The following is a 15,868-nucleotide window of genomic DNA, read 5'->3' on the forward strand; positions in this document are numbered from 1 at the left end:
TTGAATATTAATCTGTTTTGTTGTATAATCCACTTCGCAATAATTATGTGATATAATTGATTTAAAATTAATTCAATATTTTTTTGTAATTGTTCAACAATATCAACTTAGATCTCTGACGTAGATAGTGACGGTATCTATATTGTATGGACGGTATCTATATTATATATATATGTACCATCTTTATCTTGCGTGAATCTAATCTAATCTCTTATATTATCTACCTATATCTTCGAGGTCTTCCCATGCTTCTTGTTCTCTTTGGCATAGTTTTTAAGATTCTCCATGGCCACCTGTTATCATAGTTGAACATGCAAAACATCGTACTGGCCGATATCTTCCGATGACTTCAAGGGATGACCCCTGTTTGTTGGATTCGGATCGAGAAGCGTTATCCGCATACCAACTAAACCCACTCCCTTATTCTCCAGTACAAGTTCTCTGCGAACGTCACTTCAGGTGCGTAGCTATGTCATGTACCATCACGTTAAGTAGAAGCCACAGTTAGTATGCAGTGCAGGTAGCTTAGTGCAATGTATTTTTAAAGTTGGATTTATAGTTTGACGTACATAGACGTATACGTAACGTAGACGCACTGGAAAAGTTCAACACCGAATTTTGTGTTATGCACTCTTGTTTATAAATGAACGTAAGCGCATGACGGGACGTAAGAGAAACGTAACGGAAGAGGTGGCCAACTTTCATCTTTTACAGTGCGTTTCTTACGTCTGGCCAATCATAAGGAAGAATTTTGTTCTGTCACTCAAAAATGACTCAAAGTGGACCCGCTCCCTCATACCTTTTAAGTTGTTTGTCAACATATTCGAATTTTGTTAATTATATTTTGTTATAATGGATGTTAAGTTATTAATTTAATAAAAATATATCATAGTGTAGTTTCAATATTTCAGATAAATATGAGTCGTTTATTAGCCTGTTAATTCGGATTATCCACACATATACGATAATTAAATCCAATGAACATTTTAAAGACCAGGAAATGAAACAACATAGTTGAAAATTCCATGGCACCAAGGAGCATACCTTCGTTTATTTCCTAATCCATTGTAACACACAAACCGAATAAATATTATAATAAATAATACTATAAATAAATGAACACAAAATTTTGTTTACGGTTCGTATAATTTTTAGGCTATGTTGTTGAATTGAATTAAGTCACTGTTTCTACTCATGCGCAAAAATTCCGCTGCGTTAATTTATAAATTGACAAAATATTTTCTTACGTCTGCGTCTAACTATAAATCCAACTTTACCGGAGAACGGACGACCACGTTGCCGGTTTGCCCCGAGCGATGCATTAGGACCGGATTTAAGAATCATAGCACTGGAATATACGCGCACACAACAATTGCCTACGGTTGTATACACGCGCCCATCATTGCGCCGACATGAGCGGCATGTATGCGCGCCGTAAGACTAACACTGCATTCTAACTCTGGATTTTACTATAGAAATTTCGAGCTAGCGGAGAGTAATCGGCGCGGCTGCGCTAGTGTTAAGGATTAAATAAAAGGCGTAAATTTATAAAATCAGCATATATTTAATATAAAATAGACATTTTAATATATTTTTTACTTAATACTAGTATCAGTTTATGTCTTAAAACAATAAAATCTTTAACAAGGAAAAAGCATTGCTTCTAAACATTTTAAAAATAAATCTACAATGGGGAATATAAAAGCGTTATATAAAATAAAACCAACATAAAACGTTTACCTTTCCATGTGTAACAATAAATAACAGTAATTTTATATATTTTAAATTATTGTAGAAAGTTAATGGAAAAGTGAATTTGATTATCTTAATGTTGCTAAATTCAAAGATCATAAGGTAAACTTACGCTACTTCACATTTTTACAATATTCGGTTTGGGTACATAGATAAGATATTATAAGGTGTAGACAATGCAAATAATAAAATATAGTTCAGTTCTAACTGAACTAAATTGTTTATAATTTTAAAGTATTTGTAAACCAAAGTAATCATATTTATTTAGCGTATGGCTTAGTACATCCAATACAGTGATAAAATGAAAAACCACTATGTTTCTGAATTATGTAAAGAATGCTAAAATTTGAAATATTAAAAATTTTAGTTGGTGGACATAATTCATAATCACAGGGTGGTCTTAATTTTTCAATATCTAAAAGCCTCCTCTACACATCGGCAGACGCGTCTGCGGACGACATCTACGTATGCATCTGTAGATGTGTAGATGGGGTAATTTGGTCGTCTGTTGTTGGTGTATCACGTCGGGAGATGTGTCTGCAGTTCATCCGTTTGTTGTCGCTTTTTCCATCAAAGATCAAAGGGTATCAGTGCGAACGGATTGAACGACCTACATATGTGTGGTTAGCTTGTGATGATACATCGGCCGATGTCTGCAGACACGTCTGCTGATGTGTAGAGGAGGCATGATAGATGACGTCTACGTACTATACTCAGAGAATGAAATCGTTGTCAGTGATTCATTTCAAAGTTCGAGGATTATTACGAAATTTGAAGAGAAAGAGGAGTAAATTTCAGTGGCTTTAAATTTACGTGTATAATTTTATAATTATTATACTATAATTTTAGTAAGCAATAAGTAACACTTCATGCAACAATTTCCTGCCAACTATTTCGTTCTTTGAGTCTAGTGTCTATTCTGCAGTGGGGAATTTGTTCAGAAGTAAGGCAAAGTTTTCAACCTAATATAAACATTAATAATATTGAAAAATATTAATAAAAGATTTTTAATTGAAAACTTATTGGTCTATTTCCCTGGTAACACCCCCATAGCTTCTAAAAATTGCAAGCCAGATGGATGCTGCAGTGAAGACAAGAGGGAATTCTAAAAAGTTGCAATTTTATACCGCATTTATACTCAGTCCTCTTGGACAGGGAAGTGGGCAGCGTGAATGTGTAAATAGCTCACTCGCGCTGCTACTCGTCATGCTATTGCCATTGCACCTACATACCCAAAGAGTCGGTTTTTGTGGCGGAAGTCAAAAGAGAGGCAGCGCGAATACGAGTGGGTATTCACATTCAGCTACTCTCTCTCTCGCACTTGCCGCCGGCAAAGCGGCAAGTGAGTAAGAGAGCAAGACGATGCTGTTGTCACATTCCTTTCTTGTCAGTCGTTCGGTAATGAGTTGTGAGGACATTGGCGAGGAACTGATGTAAACACCTCACTCGCGTCGATATCATATTTCGGGCAATATTTCCGTCAACGGCAGCAGCAGTGGCAATAGCTGAGTATAAATCCGGCATTAGAATTCCCTCTTGTCTTTACTGCAGCATCCATCTGACTTGCAATTTTTAGAAGCCATGGAGGTGTTACCAGGGAAATGGACCAATAAGTTTTCAATTAAAAATCTTTTATTAATATTTTTCAATATTACTAATGTTTATATTAGGTTGAAAACTTTGCCTTTCAGTGGCCAGATGACGCTAGTCACCTACTCCATTAACGTCAGTTGCAATGCGGGGATAAGCTTTCGTGGTTTTGTCACTTCGAGCAGAGAGCAGCAAGCCTACGCCTCTCCGATGGTGACTCCAAAAGAGTCGAAAATCGTCGATTCAGAGTGCTGGTTTGCGCTCTCTGTTCTAAGTGAAAAATAAGACAGTTTTGCCTTCGCATTGCAACTGAATAAAAATGGTATACATTTTTATTGTTCAGAAGTCTTTGCGTTTCTGTCTTTGAGTTTACCTTAGACCTACCTACCTATCTGATGAGCGAATACAGGGCAAAATCTATGATGTATCATGGTTGTGATCGAAACGTTAGACAGAAAGACTATGGTAATAATGCCTTCTATTTTTTTATAGTGTGTAATGGGCCGCTCACTATAAATATAAACATCAATGGGGTGTAGTCTAGCTTGCGTCAAGTGAGTAGAGTGATAGTTGGCGGCTAGTCTATCGTTTAAAGATTTAGCCATAGATATAAAAGGAAAGCCATAGAAAACAATTCTCGGAGCTATTTTTATCAAATAATACTAAATATAGAGGAACTTAAGCTCGGACAAAGACCTACCTGGGAACATGTTTTAGGTTCAATATTTGGAAAGAAACGAACGCTGTTACGAAAACATCATTTCGCAGATCCACGCAAAGGAGCTAAAACTGCATTGGAAATCATCTACAAACTACAGATATCCATTTTAATAAAGGTGCATGAAACTATCAAAGTTTCAGGCTTTTTGTTGTGGTGGTAGAGTACTGAAAAATGTGGGTTTCGTCCACCGGAGCTCCCAAGGAGAGGAAAAATCCCAGCTAAACTTGGCAGAAACTCTAAAGCTCCATTTGAAACGGTTAAAGAGCACCTAAAAGCTACCGTTTTTCCCACTCCTTGACACTTTGGAACAGGAAATTGAAAATAGGCTGCAGGAAAACAGTTTGGATGTACTTAACCACCTGAGCCAATTGTTGGGAAGACAAGAAGTAGTAGAGGAAAGCATTAAGTGTGTTTCAAAATACTACTCTTTGGATGAGAAGTTACTTTTCTGCGAAATGAAAATTTTTCATAACATGAAAGAAATGAGAAACAAAACAGTTGAAGAAAAATCGTCAGTTTTTCTGGAAAAGGCTCTAAAAAAGTCTTGCCTATGACGTTTGAAATATTCAGGCTATTTTTCATGATACCACTAAACTAAGCTGGGCGTGAAAGGACCTTTTCATGCCTGAGAAGATTAAAAACCTACACCAGAAACGCTAGCGGCCAGGAAAGAATGTCTGCAGTGGGGCTTTTAGCCATTGGAAGGAAAATCCCAGTCGATATTGAAAGTGTCATTGATGTATTTAATATCCGGAAAAGGAGACTCCATTCAAGTTAGATTTGAATCCATCAGCTCTAAAACACACATTGTTCTCTTATCTTACTAAAATACTATTGTAAATAAAAGCCTATTATAGATTTCAATTATTGTATTGAATTAGACCTGAATAAGATTTAGACCTGTATCCAGTAGAATATTAGGTTGATACACAAGGTTGGGGCAGATATTGTAAAAAATCGAAAATTAGGATGTGTACAGCCAGTGTGTATAGTTATAATTGCGTTAAATCCTTCTATTTTGCATCAAAATTTACAAAATTTTCCCCCCAAACCGCCCGGTAGGTTTTGCCACCCCAATAAAATTCGTGAAATGACGCCTATGACAGCGGTTGAGTGTCAGCTCAGAGTGAAAGCTTAGTAAATCTCTCAGCGGCTGACTTCCAGCGGTGTCGTCTGAACGCTACCGCTTACTCAGCTGTGCAGCCGCTGTGGTCGTCCGAAGGCACCCAATGCTTCCGACACATTTTGAGAAATGAATCCAGATATGCCCTTTTACAAACCATCCTACAAAAAAAATATTTGGAAAGCGAGGTCCAAAAAGAAGAATATACTGGTTAAAGAATCTCAGAACCTGGCTGAACACAACATCTGTGCAGCTTTTCCGGGCTGCTGCAGATAAGATAAAGATTGCCATAATCATAGCAAACATTCGTCACGGATAGGCACATCAAGAGGAAGACGAAAAACATAACTATAAACAAAGAAGAAAATAGTACTTTCTTCGTGACATCAACCCCAGGTTAATGTAGAAAAATCTTTTTGCACCAGCACAACACTCCACTCCACTAGAGATATTCCACAGATTTGGCTCCATCGAATTTTCGTGTATTCTTAAAACGAAAGACAGTTTTCGCTGGTCAGCGATTTTTATTCGATCAAGAAGGCATTACGACAAAAGACTGGTACTTTATAGCATTTCTAGAGGAACGCCCATTTCTACTTTGCCCATGATTTAAATATAACTCATGCCGCGCCGTCTAAAAATAAATTAATTCCCATAACAGTTAAAATCGAAAAATTCTATACTGGTCAGTCTTTTTAAAGTCTACATTTGTAGTAAAATTTACTATAATTCTTGGTTCACGATGTATATATAACTATACTGTAATTGCACTTAATATCATACTCAATCTTATAAATAAATATAGCAGCCACATAATTTCAGTGGCGTTACTTTATATTCTAATATGGCACATTAATGTGATGTCATGTTACCATGCTTGGTTGAAGTTTTAATTCTAAAAACATTCTAACACACTGAATATTAGGAAAAATAAAGATGGACGTACAATAAAAGAAGGTTGATATTGGGTATTTCCTTATAAGTCCATTCGCGATGTTAAGTCACAATGACGACCTCTCGGGGATTTCGGCTCAACTGGCTTCGAGGGAGTTTTCAGTGTCAAACAATGAGAGCACATGCATTTGAAACAAGTAGGTAATATTCATTAGGTATTTATTTTTGGAGTTGTACTTCTTTAGGCGCGTTTAAGAGTAAATGTATATGTGCGCGAATTCATCAAAAGTCTTGGTGCTGGTCGCAGATGAAACGTTATACGTGCTCTGATTGGGTATTACAATGACCTGTCAATAATTGTTCAATAGGGCGGTTATGGGTAAACAAATGTGTATATTAGCTTTTATTGTTGTGAGGACAGAGACAAAAGCAAGTTTATAATTGTAGTGACTTTTTAAATAGTTTTTAAAAGCAACAGGTACGTAATTGTCAATGTTTTAGTGTGGTAATAAAAAATAAAATACCTATTTGGAAAATGTAAAATGTATTGGTAATTCATAATGTCGTGGACCTGACGTAATCATTTAGTGACGTCGATCTACGAACGAAACAATGATATCAGGCATTTCTAAAAACATGTAGTTCTCTTCAGTGCCTTATCGTAGTGAGACAGAGACGAACTAGTTTTTGCATTAGTGAAATAGCTTTAATATTTTTATTTTTTTTTTGTGATTATTAATTGATATCTTTGTATTTAACTTATTTTGACTTAAAACATAATACCAGCAGAAGTGGTTCTAATTTATTTAAACAATAATTGTTTTTATAGTCCATGTGGTGAGACAGCTCCCGTCTGGAAAAAATTTTTCCCGTCCCATATTTAAATTAGTATTTTTGAGGTTGTCAGATAATTAGTTTGAAGGTTAAACATTTATCTTCAAGATTCTGAAGAGTGATCGCGTCTAACTTTAATTTATACCGTTGTTTTTTAATTCTTAAATATGCATGTTTATCCGATTTATTTGCCGGTGCGGCGCGCGCTCTATTTCAAAAATCTCCTATTTTCCTCCGAAAAATGTTTTTTCTAGATTCTTTGGGATATTCTAAATAAAATAAGTTTCTTGACATTTTTCTCAAAAGTTAATTGTTTTAAAGTTATAAGCGATTTAAAATCCGAAAAATTACAAAAAAACGTATTTTCGGGTTTTAAATCGCTTAACTTTAAAACTATTAACTTTTGAGAAAAATGTCAATAAACTTTTTTATTTAGAATGTCCCAAAGAATCTATAAAAAATTATTTTCGGAGGAAATAGGAGATTTTTGGAATAGAGCGCGCCGCACCGGCAAAAAAATTGGATGGACATGCATATTTAACAATTAAAAAACAACTATTTAAATTAAGGTTAGACGCTATCACTCTTCAGAATCTTGAATCTGAATGTTTAAACTTCAATTTAAGTATATGGCAACCTCAAAAATACTAATTTAAATATGAGTTTTTAAGCCTCGAAAATGCGTATTTTCGCATTTTTCAGATTTTAAATCGCTTATAACTCGAAAACTATCAATTTTTGAGAAAATTTATAAGATACCTTTCTTGTTTAGAATGACCCACAAAACTTAAAAATATATGTTATGGGGCAAAAAACGTGATCTTTTGTATTTGTTTAAAATTTTTTTTTAAACAATTTCTGCCCAAAAATTCCTCCCGGCACCCTTCATATTTGTTTAAAGGGGACATTTTTGAATAGGAATCCACAAAGAAACCGAATCAGAAATTTTTCCAGACGGGAGCGGTCTCACCACATGGACTATTAAATAAATTGTATAAATCAATTTCATCTGCCCGGACAAAATTTTTGTCGGTTTTTTTAATCATTCTGAATAAAAAAGGTTTATTGTAATTTTTCTCTAAAGTTGATCTCTCTAAAGTTGACTCTAAAGTTTTGAATTCACCAAACCTTGTTCTATGAGTTTCTGATACTTAAGTTTGGGCTTATTTGATTTTAAAACATTGTTTTTAGTTGTTTGAGGCCCTTATCACAACCTAAAAAATGGATTTATACAAAACGTTTAATAAATTAGGACCACTTTTTGTATGGGCGACCTCTTGAATACGATTCTACGGTATTTTATGAAAGTGATTATGCAAAAATCTTATGGGAATATTTTTCCCAACGAATTCGAGGTTTTCGTCTCGTATAAACATATTTTCCTGAATTTAAAACCAAAATCCTATTATTTTTCTATCATACATTGACCTGTTATTTATTTATTTGTCCTCTAGATTTTTTTCAGTTCTTAAAAGGTCTATTTATAAGCCAAATTAGTGCAATGTAAATATTTTATATTTTTACACACTACACAGCAATTTTTATCGGCAGTGTAGACGGGAAGTCGTAAATTTTTATTAGATACATCTTTCAATGTAAGATAAAATAAAAATACGATGACTAACTGGAATGTTTAAGATTAGAGAAACATAATAAAATCTCATGTTTATTGGAAATACTCGACATCATTAGCATGTGCAAATCCTACCCTGTCGCATAATTTCCTATGAAATTAAAATGGTGCATGTTTTTAGGGTCCATTTATTTTTTCGGGCATGCGTATTTACGAGGTTCACAAGGTTTTGAAATAATATTACCTATAGTCTAAGATCCGAATGTAGGTCGACCTGCACCCATCTGCTTTCCGGATGAAACATTTTTTTTATTAAATTTCATATATAGACAAATACGACTTGCATGGGTTGACTATCAAAATCGTGTCATAGCTATCCTTAACGGGGGGCTTAGGGGTTGAAATCAATATTTCAAGCACATTTTTTTTGAAAGTATGGTATAATTATTTTATTTTTAAATCAAATAGATATATTCAGTACAATTCATAGATTATTATTCAAGGAAAAATATTGAAAAATAAGCCAACGGTGATTTCCAACCTAACAACCCTAATATACGCGGGTTCGATCCCCAATGCAAACTTGTATTTTTTTATACATTTTATGATTGTAAGTATATTTATTATATAATTTTTTTTTTCGGAAAATACGTATTTAGTTAAAATTTTTGCCAACAATTATTATTCAGAAATCATTTCTTTGTGGCATTTTTCAATGTGTTTGTGTGTGTTTTATTCTTTAATTTTTTTAATTTTTGGTATTGTTTTAATAAAAAATTTTGTAGTGAGTACTGAAATTAGTTTAATATTTAAATAAAATATAAATAAACTGTTTAAAGTATATTGATTTCGTTGAAATCATATAATAGAAGTATAACTTCTTACGTGCGTACAAAGTACACACACATTCCTTTTTACATGTTTTAAATTAATTATTGGGTAATATAAAACGATTAACATGGAATCTTCATGTTTGAATAAAAGTTGGCGACGATGTTGTATATACAATTTGTAAAAAAAAATAATGAACATTACCTACTTGTTTCAAATGCATGTGCGCTCAGCGTTTGACATTAACAACAACCTCGAAGCTAGTTCAGCTGAAATCCACGAGAGGTCGTCATTGTGACTTAACATCGCGAATGGCACCTATGTAAGCCGTTGCTCCCGCCTGGCGGCGCTAGTATAGTTGGAGGTCAAAGTTTTGACTATTCGTAAAGTTTGTATATGGTGTTTTTGATTACGATTTAATAAATAATAAATTATGGCCGAAATATACGGATCTTGGAGACTGTTTGTGCGTTGAAAAACGAATTGAGAAGGGATGCGAGAGTTACTGGAAAAAGGAAACACTTATCGAATGATAAACTATATTAATCATCGTCTCAATGTTTTATTTCTATAGCTCAGAGGGTATTTATTTGGTGATTAACTCCCCACACGAGTCTGACAACTGTGTATAATATGATATGTGCGATCTGCCTTACTTTTTTTATCAATTTAAAAGTCACAATTAAGTGCGCTCAGCATTAATTTTTGTGTTTATCTTATTTAAAAATGTGATATTTTCAAAATATGGCTGCCATGACAGTTGCGCATTTGGTGTAAATTTGGTTTAAGCATGGGGTGAGCGCAGTTGATTCTGCAATGTTGTCTTATTTAAAAAAAAATATATAATTCCTTATGGAAATATAGAATGTGTTAATTTAATTAAATATAATTATTTGGGTGTTTGTCTACGTGAAAGGCGACCTTAAATTTAAGGTGAAATTAGAAAAAATTAGGGTTAGGTTTGATCAGGTTATGTTTTAGTCACTAAAGAATATTTGAATGGTACTAGGTCACTTTAATTTTCAGTTATTAACTTATTTATATTATTTTCGATTAGGTTAGGTTTGCTCAGGTTATGTTTTAGTCATTTTAAAGCATATTTTAAAGATAATATATCACTAAAATGTTCAGTTATTAACTTTTTTATATTATTTTCGATGACGCTAGGTTAGGTTTGGTCAGGTTATGTTTTCGTCACTAAAAAATATTGAGAACTTGAGAAATATTTAAAATTAGTATTTCAAATTTTTCTATATTATTACTTCAAATATAAATTTTTTTACATGTTCACTCCATAAAAAGCGATTGTAGATGTGGCAACAGTGTGAATGTATATAAAATTGCATATCTTAATCCGCGCGTGTATAATAAATTTTGATCTGAATTTTATAGTGAAGTATTAAGTATTCTATTTTTTACAGTCGAATCCTGGGGGCAATACTTAATATGTTTCAACAAAATGTTTATTGCAGACACGTGCATTTATTCTCGGCACATATTTATCCCTTCTTATTGCTACAATCCACTTTTTTCTCATCAGAATATCTTTGGGAAACCTGTGTCCTGATGTTCTCGATGAGCACAAATGCACAGCACAATATTGAGGAATTTTATTTTCTCAAGTTTAATTCACACAGCGAAACAAATATGCAATGTTTACTTGGAAATAGATTGATTTGAAGTATTGACTTAAGTTGACATGACCTCCAACTACACGAGCGCCACCTACGTTGAGCTTTCCAGATTAGCTGCCATTGCACGTATTCACTTTTGACGTTGTCAATTTCGCACAGAGTTGCCATATAGTCGGGGTAGTAGTGAATGTAGGCAATAAAGAAAATGTAAGGTTAAGGTTATTATTTATTCATCTGCACAAGACATGTTCAGGCGTATTCAGCTATTTTGGCGGTTTGTTGATAGAAATTAAAACGGGTTTTGAATTTAGACGAGATTATCAATATTTTGTTAAGTACCAGTTGTCGTTGTATTTCATTTTAATAATACAAATTATTTACTAAAATTACAGGGGGTAACAAAAATACAGGTCATAAATGTAATCGCATATTCTGGGACCAAAAATAGTTCGATTGAACCTAACTTACCTTAGTACAAATGTGCATATAAAAAAAGTTACAACCCTTTGAAGTTACAAAATGAAAATCGATTTTTCCAATATATCGAAAACTATTGGATATTTTTTATTGAAAATGGACATGTGGTATTCTTATGGCAGTAGCATCTTAAGAAAAAATTATAGTGAAATTTGGACACCCCATAAAAATTTTATGGGAGTTTTGTTCCTTTAAACCCCCCCAAACTTTTGTGTACGTTCCAATTAAATTATTATTGTAGTACCATTAGTTAAACACACTATTTTTAAAACTTTTTTGGCTCTTAGTACTTTTTCGAAAAATCAGTTTTTATCAAGATATTTTGAATATTTGTCAAATCCACCACATATTTGTATATGGTTGTACGATTATGGAGACTTGGTAATAATATGAAAATTTATGTATGATTTACATTTTTAGGTATATTTTGCACCATATTAAAAAAGAAGCCACATCTCGATAAAAGGTGCCTTCTCGAAAAAATCCAAAGAGGCAAAAAAGTTTTAAAAACACTGTGTTTAACTAATGGCACCGCAGTAATATTTTAATTGGAACGTACACAAACATTTGGGGGGTTTAAAAGAACAAAACCCCCATAAAATTTTTATGTAAACATATTAAAAAATAAGCCTCAACTCGATAACAACTGCCTTATCGAAAAAAATACTAAGAGGCAAAAAAGTTTTAAGAATATTGAATCTAACTAATGGCACCACAATAATAATTTAATTGAGACGTACACAAAAGTTTGGGGGGGTTTAAGGGAACAAAACCCCCATAAAATTTTTATGGGGTGCACAAATTTCAGTATAATTTTTCTTTAATATGTTCCTGCCATAAGAATGCCACAATATATTCGAAAAAATCGATTTTCATTTTGTAACTTCAAAGGGCTGTAACTTTTTTTATGTGCATATTTGTACTAAGGTAAGTTAGGTTCATTCGAACTATTTTTGGTTCCATAATATGTGATTTAATTTATGACCTGTATTTTTGTTACACCCTGTATATTGAATACTATCTCGACAAAATTTGGCAACCTCTGCAAAAATGTCTACGTCAAAAAGAATGACGTGCTACGGTTTTGTAAGGAAGTAACCCAATATATCTCAAATGTGTAAACATATTCAGGATAAATCACACATAATGCACATAGCACAAGAAAATCAGATAAAGGAAAAAATCATATAAAGAACCATATAAAGTGATAAAAACTAAACCCTAAAAAAATTATACAAATTGTCTTAAATAAATAAAAACATTGGCTGGTCCACACTATTATTAGTACTAATCACTCCTAAAAATGCAGTAATTATAAATCCACAGTTCTAATCACAGTCCTGCTGCGAATTATCAAAGAAATATTACAAGCAGAAAGCGTACTAAAAAAAATATCCAGAAAATTTAAGTTACTATGAATGTTTAAGAAAAGAGAAATAACAAACAACTGTAGAGGAATATCTCTACTGAGTACAATATATAAAATTCTAACAGCCCTCATCAGACAAAAACTCACTCAATTCATAGAGAAAAAAAATTTGGGACTACCAGCAAGGATTCATAGAAGGCAGATTCACTACAGATGCGATCAATATAATTACACAAACAATCGAAAAATGCCACGAACACAACATACCTCTTCGTAGACTTCAGACAAGCTTTTGACTGTATTGAAAGAAATCAATTTTATTGAAATGAAAACTCAAGACATACCAGCAAAGTTAATAAGATTAACAAAAATGACTATGGATGGATCTCGAGCTAAAGTAGCGACAGAAGAAGGTAGCACAAAATCAATTGCAATAGAAACAGTAGTGCTACAAGGCGATTCCCTGTCAACCACACTGTTCAACAGAGCAGTAGAAGGAACAATTAAGGCCAGCGGAATTAAATGAACTGTAGCCCACTCCTCGACACAAATAGTTGCATATGCAGATGATATAGTTCTTATGGGAAGAGACAAGGAAAGATTAAAAGAAGCAGTAGCCATCCTGGCAAAGGAAGCACGGAAAAGTGGCCTAGAAATTAACTAAGGAAAAACAAAATATCTACTCTGCTCTAAAAGAGAAGATAACAGGACGAGAGAAATCAAGATAGAAAACTACACTTTTGAAAGAGTTCAACAATTTAAATATTTGGGAGTAATAATTAATGGCCAAAATAAGAGAAGTGAAGAAGTAACGGAGCGAATACTAGCAGGCAACAAAACATACTGGAGATATCATAGGCTAATGAAGGACAAGAATTTATCCAGAAATACAAAACTGAAAATATACAGAGTTGAAATGAGACCAGTAGTTACGTACGCAGCTGAAACAATGTGCCTCACAGAAAAAGATAAAGAAAAATTGAGAATATTCGAAAGGAAAATCCTCAGACGGATTATGGGTCCGATAAGAATGGACAACGGAGAAATGAGAAGAATGAACCCTGAACTAAAAAACATAATGAAGGGAGAAGATATAGTTAAATTTATTACTGAGATGGATGGGACACATAGAGAGTAAGTAAAAACGACTTACTCATTAAGAAGATCACCAGATGGAAACCAGAAACTGAAGGGCCAAGGGGAAGACCCAGAGAGAGAGATGGGAGGACCAGGTCATGAGAGATATCAAAATTCTGAAAGTGAGAAACTGGAGGCAACTATGCACATATCGAAATGAGTGGAAAAAAATTGTAACGAAAGCCAAGTCATACAACAAACTTTGACAATACACAAGTGAAATGCGGAGTGGTTCACCGCAATAAGCGAATCAGAGAGCTCTAAGTAAGAGCGGCAAACATTCCATCCGGAATGAGAAGCCTTGATGATGTTGATGATGAACGTTTGGACAAGCAGCCACCCAGAAATAAGCAGTTCAAAAGAAAATTGAAGAGCCACTGCGAAAAACGATCATAGTCATTTTTAATAGTTTCTGTAAAATCATGATTTTAAGGCCAAAGTCGAATTGTTTGAGACGGTAGCTTATATCTATTTCCCCTATTTTCTCACAAACCTTAATGTTTTCTTGCCGTAGCTATTTATAGTTCGAAACTAACTGACAACCTCTACAACAAGGAGCATATATCCTAATTTTGGCCAAAATTGACATTGATCGTTTTTCGTAGTGACCCTTCAATTAGGATCTGAAAAACCATATCAAAGCTCTTGAGGATTGGTATTAATTGGCATTCTTTTTTATTAATAAAAAACCACTAATGCCCTCTATTCTTCTTAATATCTAACCTTATAAACAATAGTATTTTTCTCTAGTACAACTTTCAAGGGACGAGATGTATGTCGTGTCGATGTAAGCTTTCATTATATGTTGTAACTTTTGAAAGCATTCATCTGATGCAACTTCTAGCACACTGAATGGATTGCTAGTCAAAGGCGAGATCGTAAACAAAATCTCATCATTCGAGAAAATCTCACTTTCTCTCTTTATCGTTATTATACCTCTTACGTGCTCTTTCCTGGTAACTATCATTAATTTTTTTTCAGTCGGTAAATAGTACAGTTCGTAAGGCATCTTCTGGAAGAACTTCTAGCACCGCTAGTGCGCCGTCATTAAAGGGAAAGGAAAACCCTCCATCTACCACTAAAGAAGCATCATAACAATGTGACCTCACTTCTATTTTAGAGGCAAATCCTCGTGGTTTTATTCCTTTTGGATTCGGCCATACACCTGATGAAATTAAGTCACGGATGGTGTACCCCATTCTATTATCATCTAAAACATTGTTATATTATTAAAAACATTATTAAATTATATAAAACGGATATAAAACATAAATAGAGATGAAATTCGAGGTACACTTCCCGTCATAAAAAACTGATACACTTTTGTTTCCCAATGTAAACCTGTCTTCAGACTGGATACAATAGTTCGTGAGTCACTTCGTTGTTGCCATAACCGATAACGGAATTGCACTAAATCTAAATACAAAAAAAATGACGTTTAAAAATGTATAAAGGTTTTAGATAGGTATTATTGTTATCACTACCAAATGACCATCATTGAAGAAACCTGGGAAAGCTTGGACGAAGATGAAAATTTATAACTAAATTTATTTCTCAGTGCCCAGAAGATTACAAGAAGTGATTAATTATAATGGAGCTATGACAAAATATTATTATTTCAGCAGTTTCGAATTGTAATACATAATATATTTCAATTCCACACTTGTTCACTGTAAAAGTTATTCAGAATATTGTATTAATTTCAGATCAATTTTTTTTATTTTTACTGTGTGTTTATTTTAGTATCCCACAACTCAATAGAGTTTTGTATTTACAGTACAATTTACGAGAAACCAATCATGCTTCTCGATTTTAATTTAAACATAATAAAGTTATGTCTAGATTTACTAACTATCATTATTTTTGAATTATTTTCATAAATTATAATAAAACACGAATCAATGTATGGGTACTTAATTGAGATGACTGGCAA

At 33.5% G+C, this 15,868-nt stretch overlaps 1 protein-coding gene across 1 annotated transcript in view; it reads right to left on the reverse strand.

Moving 5' to 3' along the window:
• Positions 1–1,543: 1,543 nt before the first annotated feature.
• Positions 1,544–15,868, reverse strand: part of LOC114331128 (NAD kinase 2, mitochondrial) — a 36,948-nt gene continuing 22,623 nt past the window's right edge. The window contains exon 6 of the mRNA XM_050643767.1: positions 1,544–15,145. Within this exon, the coding sequence (XP_050499724.1) occupies positions 14,913–15,145 (233 nt within the window). The 3' untranslated portion in view covers positions 1,544–14,912. The remainder of the gene's footprint in view (positions 15,146–15,868) is intronic.

This window comes from Diabrotica virgifera, chromosome 2, assembly GCF_917563875.1.
Source record: "Diabrotica virgifera virgifera chromosome 2, PGI_DIABVI_V3a".
NCBI classification, from domain to species: domain Eukaryota; kingdom Metazoa; phylum Arthropoda; class Insecta; order Coleoptera; family Chrysomelidae; genus Diabrotica; species Diabrotica virgifera.